The 22881-nt window shown below is 45.0% G+C and overlaps 1 protein-coding gene and 1 long non-coding RNA gene across 3 annotated transcripts in view; one reads left to right on the top strand and one right to left on the bottom strand.

The window, feature by feature from the left end:
- LOC119373315 (uncharacterized) overlaps window positions 1–5118 on the top strand; it is a 64951-nt gene extending 59833 nt beyond the window's left edge. For both annotated transcript variants that reach the window (XM_037643341.2, XM_037643340.2), the window contains one exon: window positions 4977–5118. In XM_037643341.2, coding sequence (XP_037499269.1) covers window positions 4977–5056 — 80 coding nt within the window. In that variant the 3' untranslated portion in view covers window positions 5057–5118. The remainder of the gene's footprint in view (window positions 1–4976) is intronic.
- A 7140-nt stretch (window positions 5119–12258) lies between these two features.
- Window positions 12259–16033, bottom strand: LOC119374326 (uncharacterized). The gene is made up of 3 exons (XR_005180136.2): window positions 15907–16033; window positions 13017–13166; window positions 12259–12349 (listed from the first exon to the last, which is right to left on the bottom strand). It is a non-coding gene; the product is annotated as an uncharacterized LOC119374326 (long non-coding RNA).
- Window positions 16034–22881: the final 6848 nt, after the last annotated feature.

Here is a 22881-nt window from a genome sequence, read left to right as displayed (position 1 = left end):
TTTATAGTAAGTAATTATTGGGGCTTTACGTCCAAAAACCACGATAAAACGATGAGGGACGCCACAGTGGATACCTTCGGAAAATTTGACCATTTCGGGGTCCTTACCGCGCAGCTAGACTTAAATAAGCCGGATACTACCTTTCTGGCCTTCATAAAAATGCGACCACCACTGCCGGGATTCGATCCCGCGGTCTTCGGGTCAGCAGACAACCACCATAACCACTAGACCGTCCTGGCGGGTGTCGTTGAATAGGAGCAATACATCGAGGTGAATGTACAGTGCTGGGCAATTGAAACGCGATACTCTGTGTAAGAATGGCAGACTGGGAGTGTTGGCTGAGTATATCTTGAAGTAAAAGGCGCGACGATGACAACGGACAGAAGGGAGAGCACACAAACAAGCAGCGCCATTTCCGACAATGTTTATTAGGAAAGGACCACAGTATATATGCACCACGCACTAAGCATGCTTATGCTAAATATGCTGATGTAAAGGTGGTCTTCTCTGCCCAGTTAAAGCTTTCCGTGCTCGGCAGGATGATTAACGCTTATCCCCGAAAAGCTTCGCCCTGCATCGTGAATCATAAAAACAAGCACGTCAAATATCAGACGGGTGTGTTATACGAGATACGATACGGTAATAGCAGGTAACAACGAGAGCGCTCGTCACGCGTGGTAGCGTTGTGTAAAGAGTCGCTCAGCCAGTGGTTCTTGGTGGATCGGGCGGGGCGCTGAAATTCTTCGTAACGCACACCCGCCAGGTCCAGCTGTTTCGCGCGGCGTGGCGCGTAGGAGCAGTGTTTTGAAGCCATGGCAAGCAGCGCTCCGTCGGCACCACCAACAAACACAGACTGAACTGCTGTCTGCCGGATGAAGTCACGATGTGTCATGAACGTAGTCACCCTCATCATCGGCAGCCACGGGCTCCGATTATCGTGTGCTAACTGTCGAGTACTGCACAATAATTTATTTTGTTGCACGCTACCTAGGGTGCATCACGTTATCGATAAGCTATACAGTAATAGAACTGCATAACACCCTAATTTTAGTCGACGACTACAAACATGTAGATGACACAAATCATTCCCAAAATAGCTACGAAGTTTTTAAGTATTGTTCATAATCCACAGCATGATTGTTGGCATTCAGTAATACACTTTTCCAAAGCTTAGGCTTCTCATATTTTGCGACATAATCACTGCATTTTAGCAGAACAGATGACTGCATTTTTGCTTGCCGTATAGCATCGTTTTATGCAAGATTGGGTGGACTCCTTTGCCGAACCACGAAGGTAGCCTAAATCTTCTTTTTTCAGCTCCTATCCGGTTCTGAAATGCGTCCCACCTATGTGTTTGTTCAATTCAGGGAAGAGATGGCAGTCCCTTGGTGCTATTTCTGGGCTGCAGGGCGCGTGTCTGACAGTATTCTATGCAAATTGGTTTATGAGGTCGCTTGCTGCTTGGAGAATGTGCGCACAAGCATTGTCCTGATCGAAACGCATTCCCTTCGTGAGCATGCTGCTCCTCTCGTTTTGATTCCCATCGCGAGGCGAAGGTTCTTCAATGTCTTACAGCAGCGGTTCGCATTGTTTGCTGTACCGACGGGCAAGAAATAGCACAAAAATATCCCCTTCCTGTCCCAGAACCCACTCGCCATCCCTTTGCAGGCAGACAGTGCTTGTTTAAACTTCCGCGGCTTCGGCGACTCTGGATAGACTTCAGAATCTGGAGTTTCGCAAGACGGGTGGCGTCACCTGTCGGATCAGTGTTGGGTAGAACAAAGACCGACTCCTTCGCACAGTTGACTGTGGGACCATGTCCAACTAGCGAGTGCAAACAACGATTGAGCTTAATATTGCGTGTGTTGGCGAATTTACACTCAGAACGAGAGCTGTGAATTTTTCTCCGCTAGTCGGACTGGCCATCGTACCGCCATGAGGTGCTTGCTGGATCACTCGCCACCAACGACGGTGTGAACAGCAGCAGACGAGACCGCTCCGTACGCTACGAAAGAACGCCGCACTAGACACTACTATTGTGTTCTGAATTGTCACGGACGTAAAGGACTGAATAACAACGTTTAGTTTTACCGATTTCCATGGTTGTACGACGCAGAAAGGCGAGAGCGCTGGATACGGGCCGTTGCGAGCGTGTGGGGTAAGCGAAGTACCCGCGTTCTTCACAGCTGGTCGCACGAGAAAGTGTGATAATGTGGCTCTGCTGTTGTTTTGCGGAACCCTGACGGAGAACCATGGTAACCTTGATTATGAAGCTCAACAGAGGCTCTGACCGTGGTGCGTGTCGTGTAGCACGGAGTGAGCAGCTTGAGGCAGACTGAAGACGCGTGGTACGCACGCCGCGACATCCTATAATCCGAGTTGGCCGTCACCACAAAGCATTGCGCACATACGTTTTGAAGACTCAGAGTTCCGGTTATATCTAGCTAACACGTGCGTCATACAAGTAACTAGCAAAGTGTTCGTGGTAACCACCTTCAGGTTTGTTTTGCCCGTGGATTCCACGATTGCCGTAGCTATCTTAGAGGTCCCGGTTTTCCCTTTGGTTGTACCCCGCGAAAGTGGACACGCACGTGTCCCCATTTGCTGTATATACAAACAGAAGATATCCATCAAGATACCATTTGAGGATGAGTAATAGAGCAGTGCAATGCACAGGAAGCGAGATATAAAGGGAGAATGCAACAGAAAAGGCGAAAATCACCGGGGTCATTTGTCCCTGAAATAGCGAGCTTTGTACCACTGATCCTAAGATATATAGCTATTCGAATCGGTCGTGTATGTACTATCGGCGTCAAATGAAACCCGAACTGTGGAAAGCATTCGCAGTGGTGTAGTGCGCGCCATTCATTTATCACCATGAACAGGCGTGCATATATGCACAGTGCTGCCGAACCAGATGCGTGCGAATGTCAGTGGTGATGACTGGAGGGCGTGCACTATTACACTGCGAATGTTTGCCTCTGTTCGGGTTTCATTTGACGCCGATAGTACTTCACCACTTTGGCATTGCGCATATACCCGATTTTAACGCATTTAGGCGCTACAGAACGGACGTCGGAGGGCTTGCCTCGAACTCCATGTCATGCGATGCCCGCTTGTACTTGCGAGTTGCAGCTCACCGGAATAAGTGAAGCTTCCTTTGCATTGTACCCGCAGTTCGCATTCATAAGGTTCCTACTTTTTTGAAGCGTAGATTGCGGAAGAAGCTTTCCAGATCCTTCGTTTTCAGGAAACTGCGCGTCGACACTAATGAAAGAGGGAAGTTCGATTGTGGCATATGGACATTCGCTTGCCGACGGCTCTATTTTTTCTACCCAGTTTGAGCCAGGGCTGCCATGAGGGCGCTGGTGGCGGTGTTTTTCACAGCGCCGCCTGGGCAGAGTGTGACGTCTATGTTTCCACGGACGGGATTGTTGTTTCGTTGCCGTGTCATGTAGTGGATCCGAGCCTCGTATCCAGCTACTATATTAGAGCCCAATGATCCCTCGTCATCGGTTTCGGAGGCGTAAACAAATTCGCAGGCTGCCGTTTGCGGTCTTCCGTAAGCATTCTGTGACCAACCTTGCACAATCCTTGGCATACTCTAAATGGCTAGTCAAAACTTTGTCACAGCAAGTCTTGCTGACACCAGAGATCATGTCGTAGAACTCCCGAACTACCATCCTTTGATCTTTCAGCACTGTTTCTTCCACATTTGCAGTCGTTTCGCCCAAAACCGATGGGCTTCCAGAACGATGTCGTAATGGACGCCTGTACGTCCGATTTTGAATGATCTGCAACATTTGCGCGCGTGTTCAACGCTCATAACGTTTCTTCGTAGACATCCCGTTGCTGCGAATGAATGTTCACCGGCGTAATTCGCACCTGGCAACAGAATTGGGACCTCCGTCTGTAGCGGCTACTAAGCCAAGACTAAGCATCGCAGACAGCTTGCTGGGACGGGGACTGGAAGAGGGGGAAACGAGAGACACAGCATTGTCCCCGGGTCCCGCGTAACAGGGCCCCTCGTGTCTGCAGCTCTTTGGGCACCTTATTTTACGGACAACCCTCGTCAGTTCTGGGCTATAGCCACACGGATCTCTTTAATTGTATTCGTGGTTTCTTTCACTCAACAAGACAAATACGGTGTTTCATTCCCAATTTTATAAGCATTTTTACAATAATAATGAAAAGATAATTGAAAAGAAAAAAAAAACATTAGCTTACACTTTAATATCACTATTTTAATTTCTGTTCAGTCTAACCATTAAGCGGTCTGGACTGATTGTATAAGTACATAATTATTGCATTCTCTCCTTCATATGCTTTCTTTTGTTTTGTTTTCTTTTTAATCATTATTTATTATTCCAAATATTCTGTCAAATTTTATATGAAAAATTGTTGGTCAATCTCCCAGTGTGAGTGCGAGCCATACAAGAGAGAAATTATCATCATCACCTTTAGATGGGATGCGCGCCAACTACCAGCATTTCATTCCTTTCCGAGCAGGCGCATATATACATTCACACTATCGAGACATGCGCACGAGTACTTTATAAAAAAACAGCAAAAGCTCGTACTTGTGCATAGGCAGGATCTTCTGTAAGCCAGTATAAACCAATTTACTATGTCTATAGAAAATAATGGCCTGCCGAAAAATACCCTTCTTTATCTAGTAATCTTATAAGTGCTTGACGGTACATTTCTGGCGCGGTTGCCTGATATGAGGTGTGGTTTTGTATATGTGGTCCTGTTTGGAAGCGAATAAAACTAGTTGGTAGGCGGCACCCATCCAAGTCTTTGTCTTCTTTCGCCTAGATGTTTCCAGAAGTAAGCAGTTTTTCACAAGAAATATTTTTAACTTGCTGTAGAGGAGGTTTGTTATGATTAGAATGAACTGTGAACCAACGTAGAATTTTACAAGCATTATGGTATAGCATGAAGCCCTTCTGATACACGTTTTATTTCCATTTTAGGAGGAACAGAACAAAGCTTACTTGACAGACTGAAGGCGAAGTTGGGAGAAATCACACAAAAGCTTCCAAGATTCCAGTAATACCTTGTCACAGCTGCCAATTAACACAATAAAGAGATTGAGTGTGCTCGTTTCTTAGTAAATTATTGGATTATTGTTTGAGCTGCCTAAAATCATACGAACAAACTTATGCAGCAATCAAATCGCCTTGGCACCACCTGTTTAAACAGCGGAAGTAACGTGACCGCATGAAGTTCACAAACGGTAAGGCAAAGTGACAGGCAGGTGCACAAATTAATAAACTCAAAAAGAACGACCCTACCGATTCTTCAATCAAAGAAAGCGCTTGTTTATGTAAATCTTGTTTATGTCCTAGCTTGGCGTAACGCAGACAAAACCATGTGTGCTGGCACGCGCTAGCCCGTTCGGGCCTGTGTAAGGGACTGGGTAAGACGTTGTGGCCTCTCCCCCTTAAACTCTCTCAGCAATCACGTGATGGCGTCGGGGAACGAGATTCTGCAGACGTGCGATGAACCCGCGTGGTGTGCTCCAACAAGAGTTCGGGACGAGTAACAGCAACAGCAACTACACTGAATTCATGGTCTGCTCCACTTGCAAGGACGCGTTAACATCGGGCAAGGTGCCCGTGATGAAGGGAACTTTAAGTCAAACCATGCGCTGCTTCGCATCCGCACATCGTTCCCTTCAGTGGGAGACTGTGAAATGTTTCCTCTCAAGCCTTGGTAGTAAACAGCCTTCAATACTGTTTCTTGTTTCACCGTTTTAAGCACAGTGAAAGGCCAATGAACGGAAATTTTGCATCGAGACCTTTGCGCACCAGAATCATGTCTCCAGGCATAATATCCGGCATCTTTGCCATGTGTTGTTTATCAAAGTTTTTCTTCATGTTACACCGGTACTTCTTCCGCGGTTGTGCTGACAATGGTGTTTCTCGGAGTGACACTTTACAAACGATGTCCAGCTCTTTATCAGCCGAAAGCCATGCGCTTGTTCCAAAAGCCGCAAAATGTGGACTGCATCCTATTCCCGCTGTGTAGAAGCGATTGCGATGTGAGACTGCTGCCGTCAGTGAGCATTTCCAACTTGCCTTAAATTGTGGGTAGAGTGCGATGAATGTCTTCTGGTCACGAATTACCCTTTCAGCGATAGAATTGGCTTCGGGGTGATGAGGAGCAGGGAAACGAAGCTCGACACCTTTTTGCTGTGCCCAAACTAGGAACTTGTCACTTCAGAAAGCTGGTCCGTTGTCAGCCACGACAACCTTCACGTTTTTGAAGATGCCTCTTTCAAGAAGCTAAATAATGGAGTTCACGTCCACTTTTCCGGGCTTGGCAGCAACGAACCGCGTACATTCATTCACTGCTACAAGAAAAGCTTGAGTTTTTTTGACGCCCTCACCCTCCTTTTTTATCTCGATGAAGTCGAGGCGCAACACTTCCAATAGAACGTCTGAGTATGACCATCTGATTCCCTCTTGGCTTGAACCAATTGGCTTTGTGCATCTGACATTCGTGGCATGTTTTGATGTAGCGTGCAACATCCGCTTTCACGTTTTTCCATGTGAATCTTTGCGTAAGCTTCCGGAATGTCCTCCAAAAACCATAATGACGATCTGATTCCGGGCTATCGTGATACAGTCTAAGAATTACTGGCACACTTGTTTCACGTACGTGTATGCGACCATTCTTAAATTGTAAGTCATGCGTGCCTCCCCAAAGCGTTGCCATGTTTACGCTCTCGCAGTTGGGTTCCCTTGGCACGTGCAATCTGGAAAGCGCATCAGCGTCTCGATGCTTGAGTCCTGGGCGATGCGAAACTTCGAAAATGTACTACTGGATTTCACTTATCCACCGAGCCAGCCTTCCTTTAGGCTGCGCCAGCTTAAGGAGGTGCGTAAGAGCTTGATTATCAGCGAAAAGCTTGAAATTTCGGCCTTTTAGGTAACTCTTGTATCTTAAAGGGGTACGGACACAAAACTTCGCGGCCGAGATAGCCTGCTGGATCGATTTCCGTGTACGTGCGTGTACCATCTGCAAAATATAGACAGCGAATAAAGCTTGGAAGGTATTTTATATGAATTTTGAAGTTCGCGAGCGCGATCCAGCATTATAGGCCGCACCTGGTGCATTGACACCCTCGGAGGGGACCCGAGGTGACCCCCCTACTTCCCCCACGTAACCGTTGCCGCCGGTACAAGTTATGATAACGTCGTAGCCGCCATTTCTGTTTTGACGCCCTTCCCGACGAATCGCTCCTCGCCAGCGGGTCAAACCTGAAGTGATTCGCCACGTCGAAAATTCCTTCCATCCCCGCCACAAGAAAATCGTCGCCATCAGACGACGAATAGCCCGACGACGACAGACCGCGCGGAAATGCGTCACTGTTCTGTGTGCTCAAGTGACCGAGCGTTTCACTCGCTAGGTGGTGATAGTTGTACCCGGCGGCTTGTCGATTTTGGAGCTCTGTCAAACCGAAACTGGGGCTGTATCGGTAATGAGGAGCTTGTAATTAATTATCTGTCGCGCGCTGCAGCAAACGATGTGCCGTGTTACGACTAACATGCCCCCAGCAACACATTGCAGCAAAAAACGCGAGGCGAACATTTTTGTGTCAGGACTCCTTTAATGCCATCACATCACCAAGTACCTCGTTTTCAGTATTTGCATAGTTAACACCTGCCTTGGAAAATGTGTATGAGTAATATCTAATTACTTGTTGTTGCCTTCCAGTGGGCTTCCGAACGTCGTGTTGATAGAGTACGGCTCCTGTTCCGTAGTGAGAAGCATCGGTACATAGTTCGAAAGGTAGTGAAAAACCCAGTAATGTCAGCACAGGGTAAGACAAAATAATCTTGACAAGTTCCAAGTAGCACCGTTCCCACTGTTCGGTCCATATAAACGGAACTTCTTTTCGTGTCAGTGCGGTTAAGCACCTCGTTTTCCTTGCGTAATTCTTGATAAATATCCTGAAATGACCCGCCAGACCGCCGAAAACTCGCAAGGAATGCAGATGATATGGCTTGACAAGGCTTGAAATTCTCTGCACACTTTCTTCTTTTGTGCTTTTCGTTTTCTTATTGAAGAGTCTACCGAGGAACACCACAGTTTGACAAAAACATTCACTTTTCTTCACGTTTATCTTGAGTCTTGCTCGGCTCAAGGCCTCTAGTACATCAGATAAGCTGACTGTGGTCCTCCTTCGTCCCTGAGTAAACAATAATGTCATTGACATACACGTTGCACAATTTGCCTATGTAATCTTTCAGGACACTATTCATCAGCTTTTGAAACCACGCCCCGGAGTTCTTCCATCTGAACGGGAGACGCTTATACTCATAGATATCAAATGGTGTGACAAATGCTGTAAATTTCTTTGTTTCTTCTTTTAGTGGCACTTGCCGTATCCCTTGCACAAATCAATTCTTGAAAACCATTGACATCCGCCAGTTTCATCGATGATTTCATCTATCCGGCGCTTTGGGAAAAGGAACAATTCAGTCTAACTGTTCATTAGTCGATAATCCGTGCGCAATCGAAGGGAACCACCTTCCTTGGGTACAATAGTAATTGGTGACGTGAATGCCGATGTAGACGGCGTGATGATGCCGTAGTCGAGCATACCTTGGAGTTCTTATTTCAGCCAAACTTTCTTTTCATGACTCAAGGCGTAAGGCTTTCTCCGGACTATTGTATCGTTCAGCTCAAACGGTACCTCAATTGCTGTTGTCGGTGGTGGATATGTTCCAACGCATATTAGTTCTGGGAACTTGGCTTCGATGTCGTCAGGGCACATAGCTATTCAACTTGTCTTGGTCAAAGCATTATTCTTGGGTTCTATCACATAGTTCATAATTTTGCCTTCATCCGTTGTTATTACATCGTCCCACAGTATGTTCATCTTTAGGTCCTTCATATCCGGGCGAGAGAGAAAGTCCAAGTCAACTGCGGATAGTACCAAACATTTGACTGAGACCTCTTGGCTGCTGAACTGAAGTTTAGCGTTTGTCCATCTGGAGAAATCCCTGCGTGTGCCGTCGTAGCCGTGCACCTGAATGGACTTTCCCGTGAGGATATCAAGGTGACACACAATTCTTTCATTTATCATGCTTAGAGATGCTCCCGTATCAATAATTACTGACACTCTTTGATTATTGACAAGCATAGTAGCATACAGAATGTGTGTCTTTGTAATAAATACAGTCTCTATTTCATTACTCGGTTGGATTTGAGTTTCTGTGGCCTCCCGGCTGTCGCAGTCCCTGAATTGTCTCGCGGTCCTTGAAGGTATAGAGCGCTAGGACAATTAGTGCCTATAAATTCGTAGCATGCTTGGTTAACAGCGGAGCGGAGGGCTCGCAAAGCGGCTGGAGCGCGGGCTCGCCGTCAAGACCCGGAGGTGAGATCTCGCGAAGCTGAAGCGGCACGGGCTCGCCGTCAGCAACAACGAGCCACCACCGATCCAGAGACGGCGAGGGCTCGCGCAGCCGAAGCGACATGGAGTCATCGTCCGGAAATTCGCCCACTCATCATCGTTCACTTCGTGGATATGGCGGGATTTTTTTCTACTCTACATTAAGCGACAGCGCCCGGCGCCGTCACGCCCCTCCACGGCACCGGTCTCCACTATACGTGTGCGTGTTATGTACGACGTTTTACCTACGACGTGTTGCCTTTTTTTTTTAAATCGTGTAGAAGCGCCGGGCACATGAATTCACTCACGGAGCGGGCTTGCTGTGTAAAGGTGGGACATGATGAACTTACTGCGGCCTTTAACTCTCATTTAACTGGTAGTTTCTGTGCGGCCAAACGGAGGTTTACAGTGACAGAATTCTTTTTTTTTCTTATCTTTCGCGCCTTAACTTTCAACGAACCTTTTTCCAAACATGCAGCACCATGCTTTACTTCGGTGGCGAAGTTTGGGGAGAGGGTGCGCCGGCCAGCAAACATACATCGGAATGTGAAGGCGTCGAGCAGAATCAATTCTATTGAGCTGCTTTAGTACAACTTTTGCGGTGATCGATTAGCGAGAGCCAGTTGAACCTTTGCCAAGCATTTCATTAGGATCCTATAATCTTTAGCTAGCGGCAGGAGCACAAAAAAAGGTCGCCGACGCCACTGCTACCTGAAAGGTTAGGCCTTGCGGCCATGGAAACGACAAGTTAGGCATAGCCCTCAAACTCAGATCAGCGATCGCAGACAAAGGCAATTGACCAGACTTTTTCTTTACACTGCAATGGTTAACCACATTACCGGAAACAAATTACTTTTGAAAATTATCAGGAAAGGGGCCAATGACGTAGCACAGTTCTTTATTGCATAATTTGAAATGTACTCCTCGTGAAAACAGCGCAGCAACACAAGGACGAAGAAAGAAACAACGGTACGGGTGCTGTCCCGTTATTTCTTTCTTCGTCCTCGTGTTGCTGCGCTATTTTCCAGATGAATACCAACCAACTTGCCCAAATCCCTATTCTCCTAAATTTGATGTGTAATCGGGACTGGGGGCTGATTTCACATTCTCTTTATGCTGTAGTGTTTTTATTCCCTGTTCGGAAAAGGATATTTCCCTCTTTTTGAAAAATTCTTAAGAGTTTGCCTGCCACTTGCTTGGATATTTCACTGTATAAAAATGCAAATTCTAAATAGTGACTCAGCTGTTCATCATTTCCTTTAAAGTAATCGGCGTAATTATTGTCGTATATAGCATCTGGAACAGCATCCTTTGCACTTCGCTTAGTTCTGACGTATTCGATAAAACTATACATTTAAGCACCCATTAGACAACTCCCAAAGGAGATTTTGCGCCCGTCAGCTCCGCTAGTCACCCACCATCACAGAGCAGACAGTGCACCGAATTTCAAGGCGAACGCCTTGAAACACCTGCCTCATGAAACACCAAAATTGACCGTCGGCGTCCCCGGACGTCAGCGTCTACACGCAAACATCATAATTACGCGATGGCCTCATCATGTGACGTCATCATTCCTTCACAAAATTTGGGGCGTTATATGATGGCGCATAACGTGACGCCACATGAAGACGTCATCACATGATTTTGTCGCTTTCTCAAAGGTGGACCGATCACGGAGGCAGTACAAAACCTGGTGAGGTGTCGGGAGCATGGCATGGCTCCGATTCTGGTGACAGTGATAAACCATGCCAGGTGAAGAAAGGTTTTTTAAGAGGCCAGGCAGGATCAAAACATCAACTGAGAAGAAAAATAAGAAGATAGCCTTCTCCTACGAGTCGTCAGGCGAACGCCTAAGTGACCTTGCGAATTTTTGAGAACATTCGAGGAGTTTCCACCACATCAAGCCACGTATTTCGCTGAGCTAAAACGGCGTAACGTTTCTTGGACGGTGAAAAATAAAATAGTGACCAAAGAGAACGCATATACGTACATGTGTCCGTATTTTTCATGAGGTTTCAATAACAATGATTATTTCCGAACTGTGCCAGACACATTCACGGTGTCAAGGCAGTCGTAATACCGCGATTGTTGCGGTCATAGCAAGCATAAAGCACGCGCATGTCATTATTATGAAAAATTATTTACTTCACAGTGAAATCTCTCACGATTTGTATTACAGATTTCATTTGGAATATGCCAAGTAAAACAGTTGAATAAAATTTTCAGTTATATGCATTCCATACATATTTATAAGATATTGTGCTAATTTATGCTATACGTCCGCCAGAGCAACTGTACGTGCCCTTTGGTGTTCTCTTCACTGAGATCTAGAATTACTGGTTTGGAGCACTAATTAAACTCAAGTAGCGACTAATCTGTGCCTGCAAAGGCTCTGAAGCCGCGTATGCACCTCGAGCGAAGTTCCGACGTAAATGACTGTACAGCACAGAACGTTGTGCCGCATCCCCTGCTTTTTACCTCACTTACAAGCCCTCCAACGTTTGTTGCGTTTTTAAAACCCTGCACTGTAGCATCACCTGATCATCCAGTGTGACGTGACAATGCGCTGTTTTGGAGCGTTTGTTTATGTTCTGTATTAGGAGCAGCTGCTCTCAATATGCACGAAGAGCGGATAACATTCGCCTTCATTCATTTTAAATTATGGCCCTGCTGACCAAACACGCTCCTGAATGTTCACCCGTCATTACCTAGTGAACAAGTCGCGGGAAAATTCTGTGCAATGAAAATTTAGAACAACAGGAGATCGTGTAGTTGGCAAAAGATCTTCTAGAAAGGTTTCAGGGAAATGCAGTATACGCGTTTTTCTGATTTCATAATATATAAAGATGCACTTGTGTTACATGGAGTCTACCTATGTTTTATTTCGCTTCAATTCATGAAGATATAATAAAAAACGGACGTCTTCCTTCCCTGTACATCACTCTGCAAAAAAAAGAAAACATAGAGGAGAAATTAAATTCCTGTTATTGTCTTGTACACGATAACTTGTGTGTTCAAAATGCTGATGACACTAATGTTTTTATCCTATCTTGCATAAAACTCAACAAAATTGAACACGTCTATAGTAAGCGGTTTCACGCATCTGTGCCGGAAATAACCTGTGTTGACCGCGTATATTTATTTGAACGAATTATTTGAATTGCACGCAGCGTCATATATCTGTTGCTTCAAAAGTCATCCTCGAAGCAGAGGTTCTCCGCTATAACATATTTGTGAACAAAGCAAAACAGAGCAATTTACTGTATGCGTTCGTTGGAACAAATTTGAAACCCAAGTGCTCAAGTCGATTCGCACTGCACGGCTCCTGAAATTTCGACTATCAGGGGTTATTTAACGTGCACCTAAATCTAAGTACACGGGCCTCAAGCATTCGCCACCATCGAAATGAGGCCACCGCCGCCGGGATTCAATCCCACGACTTCCTGGTCAGCAGTCGAGCACCATAACCAAGAAAGATACGATGGGGCTGATTTCAAATTGTGAATTTTTTCTTGCGCTGTGATCTGTTATACTATTAATGCATTTGCCCACAGAGATTCTTATATCAATCCAGTTGCGTTTATTTTACGTATGTGTAAAAAGTGCTTACCATATTCGATCTTCTCAAATTCACCGGTCCCGTTTGAGGGAGACTTGATAAGCTTCGGGGCCGCTGTATACACGGTGTGGTTGCTTGGCTCTGTGCTGGTGCTATTCTCACCAGAGTCGTCATCATACACAGCTTCACTCCGTGCTTGAACTGCCAATACGAAACAGGAAATATTTTCTACAATAAGAATTCCGCTCTGGCAAAGGGAACTTGTCAATCTGATTTTCATAATCAGTATGGTTGTATGCAATTCCCAATATAAGGGATCCGAATTATTTTATTTCGCACTGTGCGTATACTATGTATACTATAGAGCAAAATCTCGTTAATTCGACCCTTGTCAACAGAAAATCCGATAATTCGGTCGTGTTCGCTGGTCCCGGCCACCATATGCATTGTTTATTGACGTCAAACGCTCGTTAATTCGGACACATTTGGCCGCAACCCGTTTAATTGATCCCGACGGTCACCGGAGCGCGCCGAGCGCAATGTGCCGCAAATATGCGGCGCAAAAGAGCGACAACAGCGTTCGCAGACAACCGGAACGATGAGGCGCGGTCAGCATCGCCATCTTCATCAGTTAGGGACCAGGGTTTTGTCCACATGCAGATCCGGCATTGTGCAGCTTCGTTACAGCTTCATGCAATGCGCGCCCAATGTCACAAAACCCAAACTATGCGGAAGCTGTTGAAGATAAAGAGCTCTCAGCCGCGGTCGATATGCTGGCATGAAACTCGATTGCTACATCGGGATGGACATCGGTGCCGGTCACTTTACCTGCGAAAATACTATCGTCACGTGAGCGTGATGGTGGTGGCGGTACGTAATAAGCTAGGGCTACAGAGCCCATTTCGGACTAATTAAACACGGCAGTCTGGCACAATCGTCGCATTGAGAATGAAGTGGCAGGATCAAGAAATTGTGGTTTTTTTTACACTGCTGTTATGCAAAAGAAGTTCAGGATTTATGTCTTCATCAAGAAAATGAAAGTGTATTCATGTAACAGATATTTGCTTGTTGTTTTCTGGGTACCTTTTATAATTTGGCATTAGGTTAACTCTTTCGTTACAGTGGGAAAATTGATCACATTTTGGAAGTTTTAATAATTATTTTTCGTTATGAATAATATTATAGATACGGTGTAATATGATATACAAATGTAAAGCTAAGTGATTTTACTTTTTAAAAGTATTGATTGAAAAAACCTAAATTAGGATATGCAGTGATTGCAGTAAGATTTATATCCACATAAAACACTACCTGTCTACTCTGCTTTTTACTGTATTGCCTAGCAATAATAATTGCTGGGGTTTAACGTCCCAAAACGACGATATGATTATGAAAGATGCTGTAGTGAAGGGCTTCGGAAATTTCAACCACCCGGGGATTTTTAACGTGCGTGCACCTAAATCGAAGTATACGGGTCTCAAGAATTTTCGCCTCCATCGAAAACGCAACCGCGGCAGCCAGGATTCGATCCCGCGACCTGTGGGTCGGGCGGGAATGCTTGTACCTGTACATAGACAATCAGTTAATCCGTTTTCTGGTGTGGTATTACATGTGCGAGTTCGCGTGCACATAATTTTGAAATTCTTCATTTCAAAACAGCGCGCATTTTCCTAAGGACTGAGGTTATAGTATTACATGTGGGTTTCTTCCCTTTTTTTTCTAATTATTGACTTTTCAGTCGCTACAGGAATCGCTTTTATTCCAGAAAATACTTCAGTTCGCAGATGTCTACTACACCATAAATACTGATGTTGTAAAGCTCTAATTATTCATATTTTAATTGATTGAATTGATGCGAGTATTTTTGTTAGCGGGGGAGGGAGGGCCGTATCAATGCACTTAACAGCTTTTGCGTTCGTAGCCGCATCGCCTAAAATATTCGGTTTGGACGTCAGCGCTTCACTCTAAGTCACAAACATATATGAATCAGCCACGACTCCTAAATGTCAACTTGAACTATTTGAAGCAGATAGTAGGCCACCAGATCTGATATAGAACATGAATATTCAAATGAACGAAGTAGGAAAATTTCAAGGGCTTCTTTCTTTGTTCGACACAAAAGTAATAAAACCAGGTGATAAATTAGCTAAGGAAAGAAAAGAAGACATTAATTGGACTGTTTTAAGTGCATTGTAGCGATTGTGAGATAGTTGCGAATAAAGCAAAGTGGACGAAAAGACAACTCTCCACCGTTGCTTAGCAAGAGGCTATTTGCATATTGACATGTTGCTTAGCAAGAGGCTATTTGCATATTGAGAGCCATAACAGAGCATGTATGCTTGTATGTGTACTCTTATCGTTAAAACTACGTTATTATATTGCGCAGAAAAGTACTCATAACTCAAGACAGCCATTTAGGAGTAAAGTACTATTTTTTCTCAGCATTACGTTCTCATATAATCGGACCAGTTTCTCCATGCCAACGCGCAATTGGCTACCCCTAAACTGTTAGAATTGCACACAAGTGGCTGTATGCTTGCTCGGTACTTCTATTAAAAAGTAAGCTATCGGGAAACTAACAGTGTTTGAACCTACAATGAGCGGGGTCGGCTTCGTCTGGACCAAATATGAAAGCTTTCATATGATCACATCTCCAAGATTTGGTGCACCACACGGCAATTTAGGAGTGATACCTATAGCGGGTCATTCAATAAAAAGTGTAGCTTAAGTTCATAGCATGAGCTTGCCATTCAAACTCGAAGTGTGTAACGAGAACACTTAGGTGTGATCACATTCGCACGAATCGAAATGCGACAGCTGTGGAGTGGAATGCAACCCGCGTCCTCAAAGTAGGCTGCACAATACTTTGGCCACCAAGCCTCAACAGTGGGTTAGGCATATTCGGAAACCTACACGATTATTGTATAAACGTATTACTTACGAACAGTTGCAAAAAGCATTAGAACCAGCAAATATTTCATCGTGCTTTCCGTAAGTAGGATACTGCTGCTACAGATCTTGACTGAAGGCTACACGTTTTTATACCGTTCCATTAGTATGAAGATTGAATGTCACAAGTTCATTGGTGGTTTTGAAAACGCTTTGAAGGTTAACGTCGTCATTCATGGCGCCAGGGGTAGAGGCGGGGCTATGAACGTCTGGCTAGGCTCGTGGCGTCATGAGCATGACTATGGACCTGGTGTATGTATGTATGTATGTATGTATGTATGTATGTATGTATGTATGTATGTATAGACATCCACGGGGTTTGGGCGGATATACAAATATATATATATATATATATATATATATATATATATATATATATATATATATATATATATATATATATATATATATATATATATACGGGGGGAGGTGTATCAAGAAAGGATAACCGAAAGCTTAGTGCAGAAACGTTTATGACGTTGATGACTGGAGCATTTGGAATTCTTTGTGTATTTAGTCATAGCTGGATGGCTCGGTTAGTGACATTAAAGCCATCTTTAACCTATGTGACGTTCTGGAAACCCTCGCGTCGACAACACCTGTTCTTCAGCCTTCTGGTAGCTATAAAAATATGTTCCACAGGAACGTGTTCTTAGAAGATCCTCTCAAATATGTTAAACTGCCCCGGTACTCGAGTATCGTCATTGGATATTGAGAATATGTTTGCACGATATTAATATAGTGCAATAATTGTTATTAAAATTTAAGGAATTCAGGAAATGTCGGTTAGTTTGGTGTATTCTAAATGCTAACCACATGAAATGCGCTACACAAAATTCAACCAGCTTCATCTATTCGCCTCATTGCCAAGTGAGCCATAGTCCATACACCTCAGATCCGCTCACTTTCGAAGGTGCTCACACGGCACACCTCAACTGATCCAACTTATGAAAAGACCTCTCACTGAAGAACTCTCCTGGGCCACATACGCCGCATTGTTGGGGGTGATTCAGAATACTGACCTGAGGACACGGACACGACTGTTCACTCTAAACCCAAATTAGATTTTGGAAAAAAAAGAAGCAATTGGTTACCAGTAATCATTTAGAAGAAAACGCAAATTATTTACCCAGAAGGTTACAGTTTCGAAAATGTATTTCATTGTTTTACAAAATTACAAGACCATCTAATTGATTACAAGTAATCGATTGCTTGTAACGTGTTACGTACAACTCTGCTCTGTAACTTCCTTATTACAGGACTTATTCGCTAAATTCTTGCGGCAGCATGTTCACATTGTACAAGTGCGCAGTTACCTCATCGTCACAAGTTTCCGACAGTAGGATTGTTTGCTGGTCCCTTAAACTCACCGCAACGAGTGAAGTGTTTTTGTCTAAAAGCTTAGTTATATCTATATCATGAGTCGAAATACAGGGATAGCTTTGAATACGACAGTATTTTACATACAATAATACCGCACGCATTATCTTGATGAGTTTACTATTCGTGTGAAACCGTTAGTAGCGTCGCAGATGAGGTGAAGGAACACAGGGCTTTTGCGCATACCTATTTTATTAGGAGGTTCTGAAAAAGATGGACATAAAAATAGCAGTTACGGTGCCCTTTATTAACCTAAGCAGCAGGCGACATCTTCGCCCTTCGTGAACGGCGTCATTTATCAAGGATGCCCTTGCCTTTGGCCGTCCTGTACGCCCTTCCCCTACGCTTGCCTGCTCGCTGTTATGTTGTTGCTTCTGTTGCTTCTTAGGTAGGGGTGTTTGTATCAGGAATACGGCTATGTCTTGCCCTCGAAAGGCCATGGCATTAGTCAGCCATTTAGATAGCGCAGTGGCAATGAGGGGGGATGCTTATAGGAAGGTTTGCTTGCATATCAAAGCCACTTAGATGTAGCGCTTTCTTTGTCTCAGTCTCTTCATCGTCCGCGTATTTTGCGTTTGACCTGTCTTGCTCTGTTACCCCACCAACAAGCCCTGATCCAGGCTCTAGTTCAGCAAATCATTGTATAGTATCAGGTGAGTCTTATTGGAGTGCCGGGCTTCGGTAACTGCAAACGTGGTGAACACGAGACACTATTTAGTGACTTTAAAGTGAACATCGCTTGAAAGTACATTGTTTTTAAAACTGGCATATTTAATGTCAGATTTTACGAAACAGATATGTTTAAATTTTATATATGTGATCTTTCTCCTAAATAAAATTTCTAGTGGCATAAACTAGTAACTATACACTTAGTAAGAACGAGAATTGAAACGTAGGAATTTTCCGCGTGATACTGTTTTAATCCTATTTTTTTCGTCTTTTGAGGCCTTCTACATTTTCTTTTCAAGCTAACGATAACTGCGAATAAATATGTGATGTCTTTCTTTTTTTACGTGTTTCTTCCTTTTTCAAGCTAAGTTGTTCAAAAAGCACAGATTTCGGTGACGTTGTTCGCGAGAAATCTTGCGCCGGCGAGCATGCGGTCATCGAAGATACGCCGATCACACGCGTACTTGAATGCGCCGTTTTCAAATGTCAGCAATCTGCCGTGTCTGATATCGCAGCCTGATCTTTTATCGCGGCGTCTTGGCATTTTCCGTTTCTACATTTCGTTGTTGCCTCTATGTGAATGCATGGCCGTTGTTGTCTGTAGCAACTAAGTGGCAACACTCTGCAAAACACCTGAATTAGGGTCCAATTCCCGACATAGAGGAAGGAAACAGTTAGGAGAGGGCGTTGCGCAATATGATGAAAAGAAAGAAAGAAAGAAAGAAAGAAAGAAAGAAAGAAAGAAAGAAAGAAAGAAAGAAAGAAAGAAAGAAAGAAAGAAAGAAAGAAAGAAAGAATATAAAAATAATACTTATTGGGGTTTAACGTCCCGAAACCACGATATGATTATGAGACGCCGTAGTGGAGAGCTCCGGAAATTTCGACCACCTGGGGTTCTTTGCAGCTAGTGGTGTCGTAATCATTTATTGAGAAGTGGTGGGTGCCGTGATGAACACTTTCATGTATATAACACAGAAGTATAATCGTTATGGGGTCAATAGATTACACAGTGTGTTTTGCAAGAGAAATTGCGATACAGAAATGTAACTTATTATCGACCGCGATAAGCGAATGGAGCATCAGATTACATCGCGATGTAAGTCTTATCACTTCATAAGGAAGTTCCAGGAATGTTAGAAAGATAATAAATATTGCGACATATCGCATATAGTGATTGCTGTTATGGAGAGGAATCTTTTGATCGAAATATGAACGCGAGTTTTATACTTAGTGTGATTTGCTTAATCTGCACATAGTAAAAATCACAGTTTCGCCGAGATGGCGAAGCAGTGAATGCGATAGCTACAAATTGTAGAGAGAGAGAGAATTGTATTGCGAACAGGGAGGGAAGTTAACAAGAAAACATATCTGGTTTGCTACCCTGCACTGGGGAAGGGGTAATGGGAGACAGAGAAGTAAGGAAGAGAGGAATGGAATAGGGAGGGAGGGAAGCACACACACACACACACACACACACACACACACACACACACACACACACACACACACACACACACACACACACTTGACTGCTCAGAAAGCGGCTGGTCGTCGAGGCGAGCAAATACTGCTTCGAGCTGTACTGAGAGCATTGACATAACATATGTTAAATGGTTTCGTCATTGCCGCAATGGTCACATGCAGCGCTGTCTGTCATTCCGACGCGGCAAGCAAAGACGTTCGTAAAAGACACCTCAAGCCACATGCGGCAGAGAAGGGTCGTCTCGGATCGAGGTAGGTCAGATGGAATAGTGAGTCGTAGGCGCGGATCCAGGCGGGGAAAACGGGTGTCGAGAAAACCGGGCGTGTTCCACATAGACATTGCGACATCATGCGCGAGTGTATTAATCTTTGCTGCTGCGTTGCTTCTTGATAGTGGAATAGGTTCCATAGCGCCATTTTCGTGAGCATTCTTAGCTGCATCGTCGGCATGCTCGTTACCGATGATGCCGCAGTGGCCTGGCAAACAATAAAAAGTTACAGCATACCCTTCGTCTATTAGTTGATGGCACAGTCGTCTTATTTCCAGCACCAATTGCTTGCCGGTTCTGACGAACGCTCGCAAAAGCAGTATACGCACAATCGAAAACGCCCAGGGCCAGGCACTCAGAGTTCGTGTATGATTACCACGCTGCACATCAACAGCGAAAACCATTGCAATTGCCAAAGACAAATTGTAATGTTATACAAAGTAAGGCGGGCAGCAAACTCTTTTCGATCTAGTCTCGGGTAGCTCTGCAAGGCTATGGTGTTAGAGAATACGGCCGCTTCAGGGAGAGATGCAGATCGCGCAGTCTGCTCGTGTTGAGATCTGAGCACGTAGAAGGGTATACCAGTCGTACGCTGGTCCCTGCCAAGATAGCGCGCGACAGCGATCACGACCACGCCCTTAGAATCAATGTTCACAGTTTCTGCTCGAGCGACGCCCCCTGACCCCCGGTCACTGCGCGTCACTGAGGTAATCTTTGTATATTCATGACTACGTGTCCAGCACGTGATAACCTCGCCATTTATATGAATATACGTTGTTCCCATCAAGTCGTCAGTTCATGGTTGGCTCTTTGTTTGTGTTTCTTCTTTGTTCTAGTCCAACACCAGTTGAATATTTCTTAAACGGACACCAAAGGGAAACAATGAATCGGTTTCTATCGATAAATTGTGCTCTGACAACTCTAATGTCGTGAATTTTGCTATCATAGGTATATTATAGAGGAGTAAATCAAGTTCAAAGTTTCATTGTAAAATTTTGAGCCAAAAATCTCCCCGCGTGACGTCACGGCTTTCAAAGTGTATTTATCGTATATTGGCGCCGGTGGCTTACCAAGATTACCACAAACTTGGTATGTTAAGTCTATGGCACCCTCAGAAGACAATGTAGATACTTCATTTTTACCGATTAGGAACTACGTAGTCCCTAGTAGGCGCCGTCGAAACATGTGACGTCACGGCGAATGGTGTGGAAACTTCAAGGTGGCGTCGCCACCCACATTTTGTTTTTCACTTCACTTCACTTTTATTTCCTTATGCGGGTTTTCTCGCTTACTAAGCGTCTTCTCGCAGCAAGCGTGGTGTTTTTGGGATCGTAAAATGGTACTTTACTAACATGAGAAAAATCGTTTTGCTCTTTAGTGTCCCTCTAAGCTAGCCTGACGCATTTCAAATGTGCGATGCACATCGGCGGTGACGCTGCAGACACGTTCGCGAGCGCGATTGACGTCAAGCACTGCACACGTAGTAAGTACAACATCCTTTGACTTGAACTCTGCACCTGCGGTGCCAATTACCGACGCCTTAACTTCCACGCCCTATATGCCCGTGCCTCATCGGGTTGAATAGAACGCCTCTTAGAATGCTCCACTTGCTGCGGAAAGGGCACACGCTTTTTTAATATTTTACGCAGTGGTGGTGGTTCCTCGGCAAGCCAGAGCGGCGAGACGCTTGGTGTGTTCTCACTGCACTGATGCAGTGTCTTAGAGTCACCGTAATGCTATTTTATTTCTTTTGACACTGATCATTGAGGACAAAATATGGCACTGTGGTCATCATGAAGCAAGAATGGTTTTACTCAGCTAAACATATAGAAACACTAGACACCCTCAGGCGACGCATTTGCGAACACTCGTCGTGTATAAGATTGTTTCTTGGGCATAAATATTTCATATGGTCCGTTATCAAGCGCACCTTACGCATACGAGTGCATTTACTGTCTAAACATCGATTCTTCGTAACGCTTCATGCAAGTAGGTGTTTCGCCATCTTGAACAATTTGTCCTTTCGTGGTTGTGCCGCTCGGTTTGCGCTTCCTGTAGCGTTCTTTATTTCGCTCACTTTATCCGAACAACGGCGCAACAGTACTCCTGAAATTGTCACATTGGCCAGCTACCGCGGGTTCAAAGCCACCATCAATGCTTCATTGTAGTTTATAATCATTCTTCGCCTCCACTTTGGCGTTCTACCACGCTTATAAGTAAGCCCAGATATTTAGCCTTGAGGTGTTGATACACTCATGTGCTTTTTTTTACCGTTGGCAAATGGTAGTGTCTCTGTGTTAAGCGCAATTTGCGAGGACGTGCCGGGGATATAAAAAAGTCGCAGTTTCACCGCAAGGGCGCAGCAATGATTGCGATTACAACAAATTGTAGTGTTACACGAAGTGAGGATGGCAGTTAACTGTTTTGTAGAAAACGCTGGTGTAAGAGAATACGGCCGCTCCAGGGAGAGATGCTCTCCGCATGGTCGCTTCGCGTTCAGAGCGCAGCACGTATAAGGGTATACGAGCCGCCCGCTCTGATGGCTTTCGAGATAGCGCGCGCGCCAGCGATCGCAACCGCGCCCACAGATCGAACCTTCAAAGTAGTGGCTGCTCGCGTGACAACCCCACCCCCGCTACCCACCTCGCGTCTTTTTTCATGGTCGTTAAAGACAGGCGGGGCGTTTCCTGCCTGCTTCGACGGCAGGCCTCCCGAGCGGGTGATGTTATCGCATGCACCTTCCGAGCGACGGAAACGGGCCGGCTAGTTTGATCTCTGCTTCGGTCGCATTCTCGCCCGCGCCCGCGCGCTTTTACCAGCGGTAGAACAACAATGCGCGAGGGCATCTTATCAAATTGGACTTCATACCAGAAGGACATGACGGCGACGGCAATAGCGATGGCAAAAACCCGTCGAGACTGTCCATGTAATTGCTATCGCAATAATAATAACTGTTCGGGTTAGAGACGCCGCAACAGAGGGCCCCGACAATATCGACCACTTGGGTTTCTTTCACGTTCACCTAATTCTAAGTACACGGGGTTTAAGCATTCTCGCCTCCATCGAAAATGAGGCCGCCGCGGCCACGATCCGTTCCCGCGACCTGCGGGTCAGCAGTCGAGCCCCAAAACCACTAGACTACTGCGGCGGGTGACGTGCCGAGGACT

This window comes from Rhipicephalus sanguineus, chromosome 11 (genome assembly GCF_013339695.2).
Source record: "Rhipicephalus sanguineus isolate Rsan-2018 chromosome 11, BIME_Rsan_1.4, whole genome shotgun sequence".
In the NCBI taxonomy this organism is placed as follows: domain Eukaryota; kingdom Metazoa; phylum Arthropoda; class Arachnida; order Ixodida; family Ixodidae; genus Rhipicephalus; species Rhipicephalus sanguineus.
Note: the sequence above shows the minus strand (reverse complement) of the source record. Positions and strands in the feature narration are given on the sequence as shown.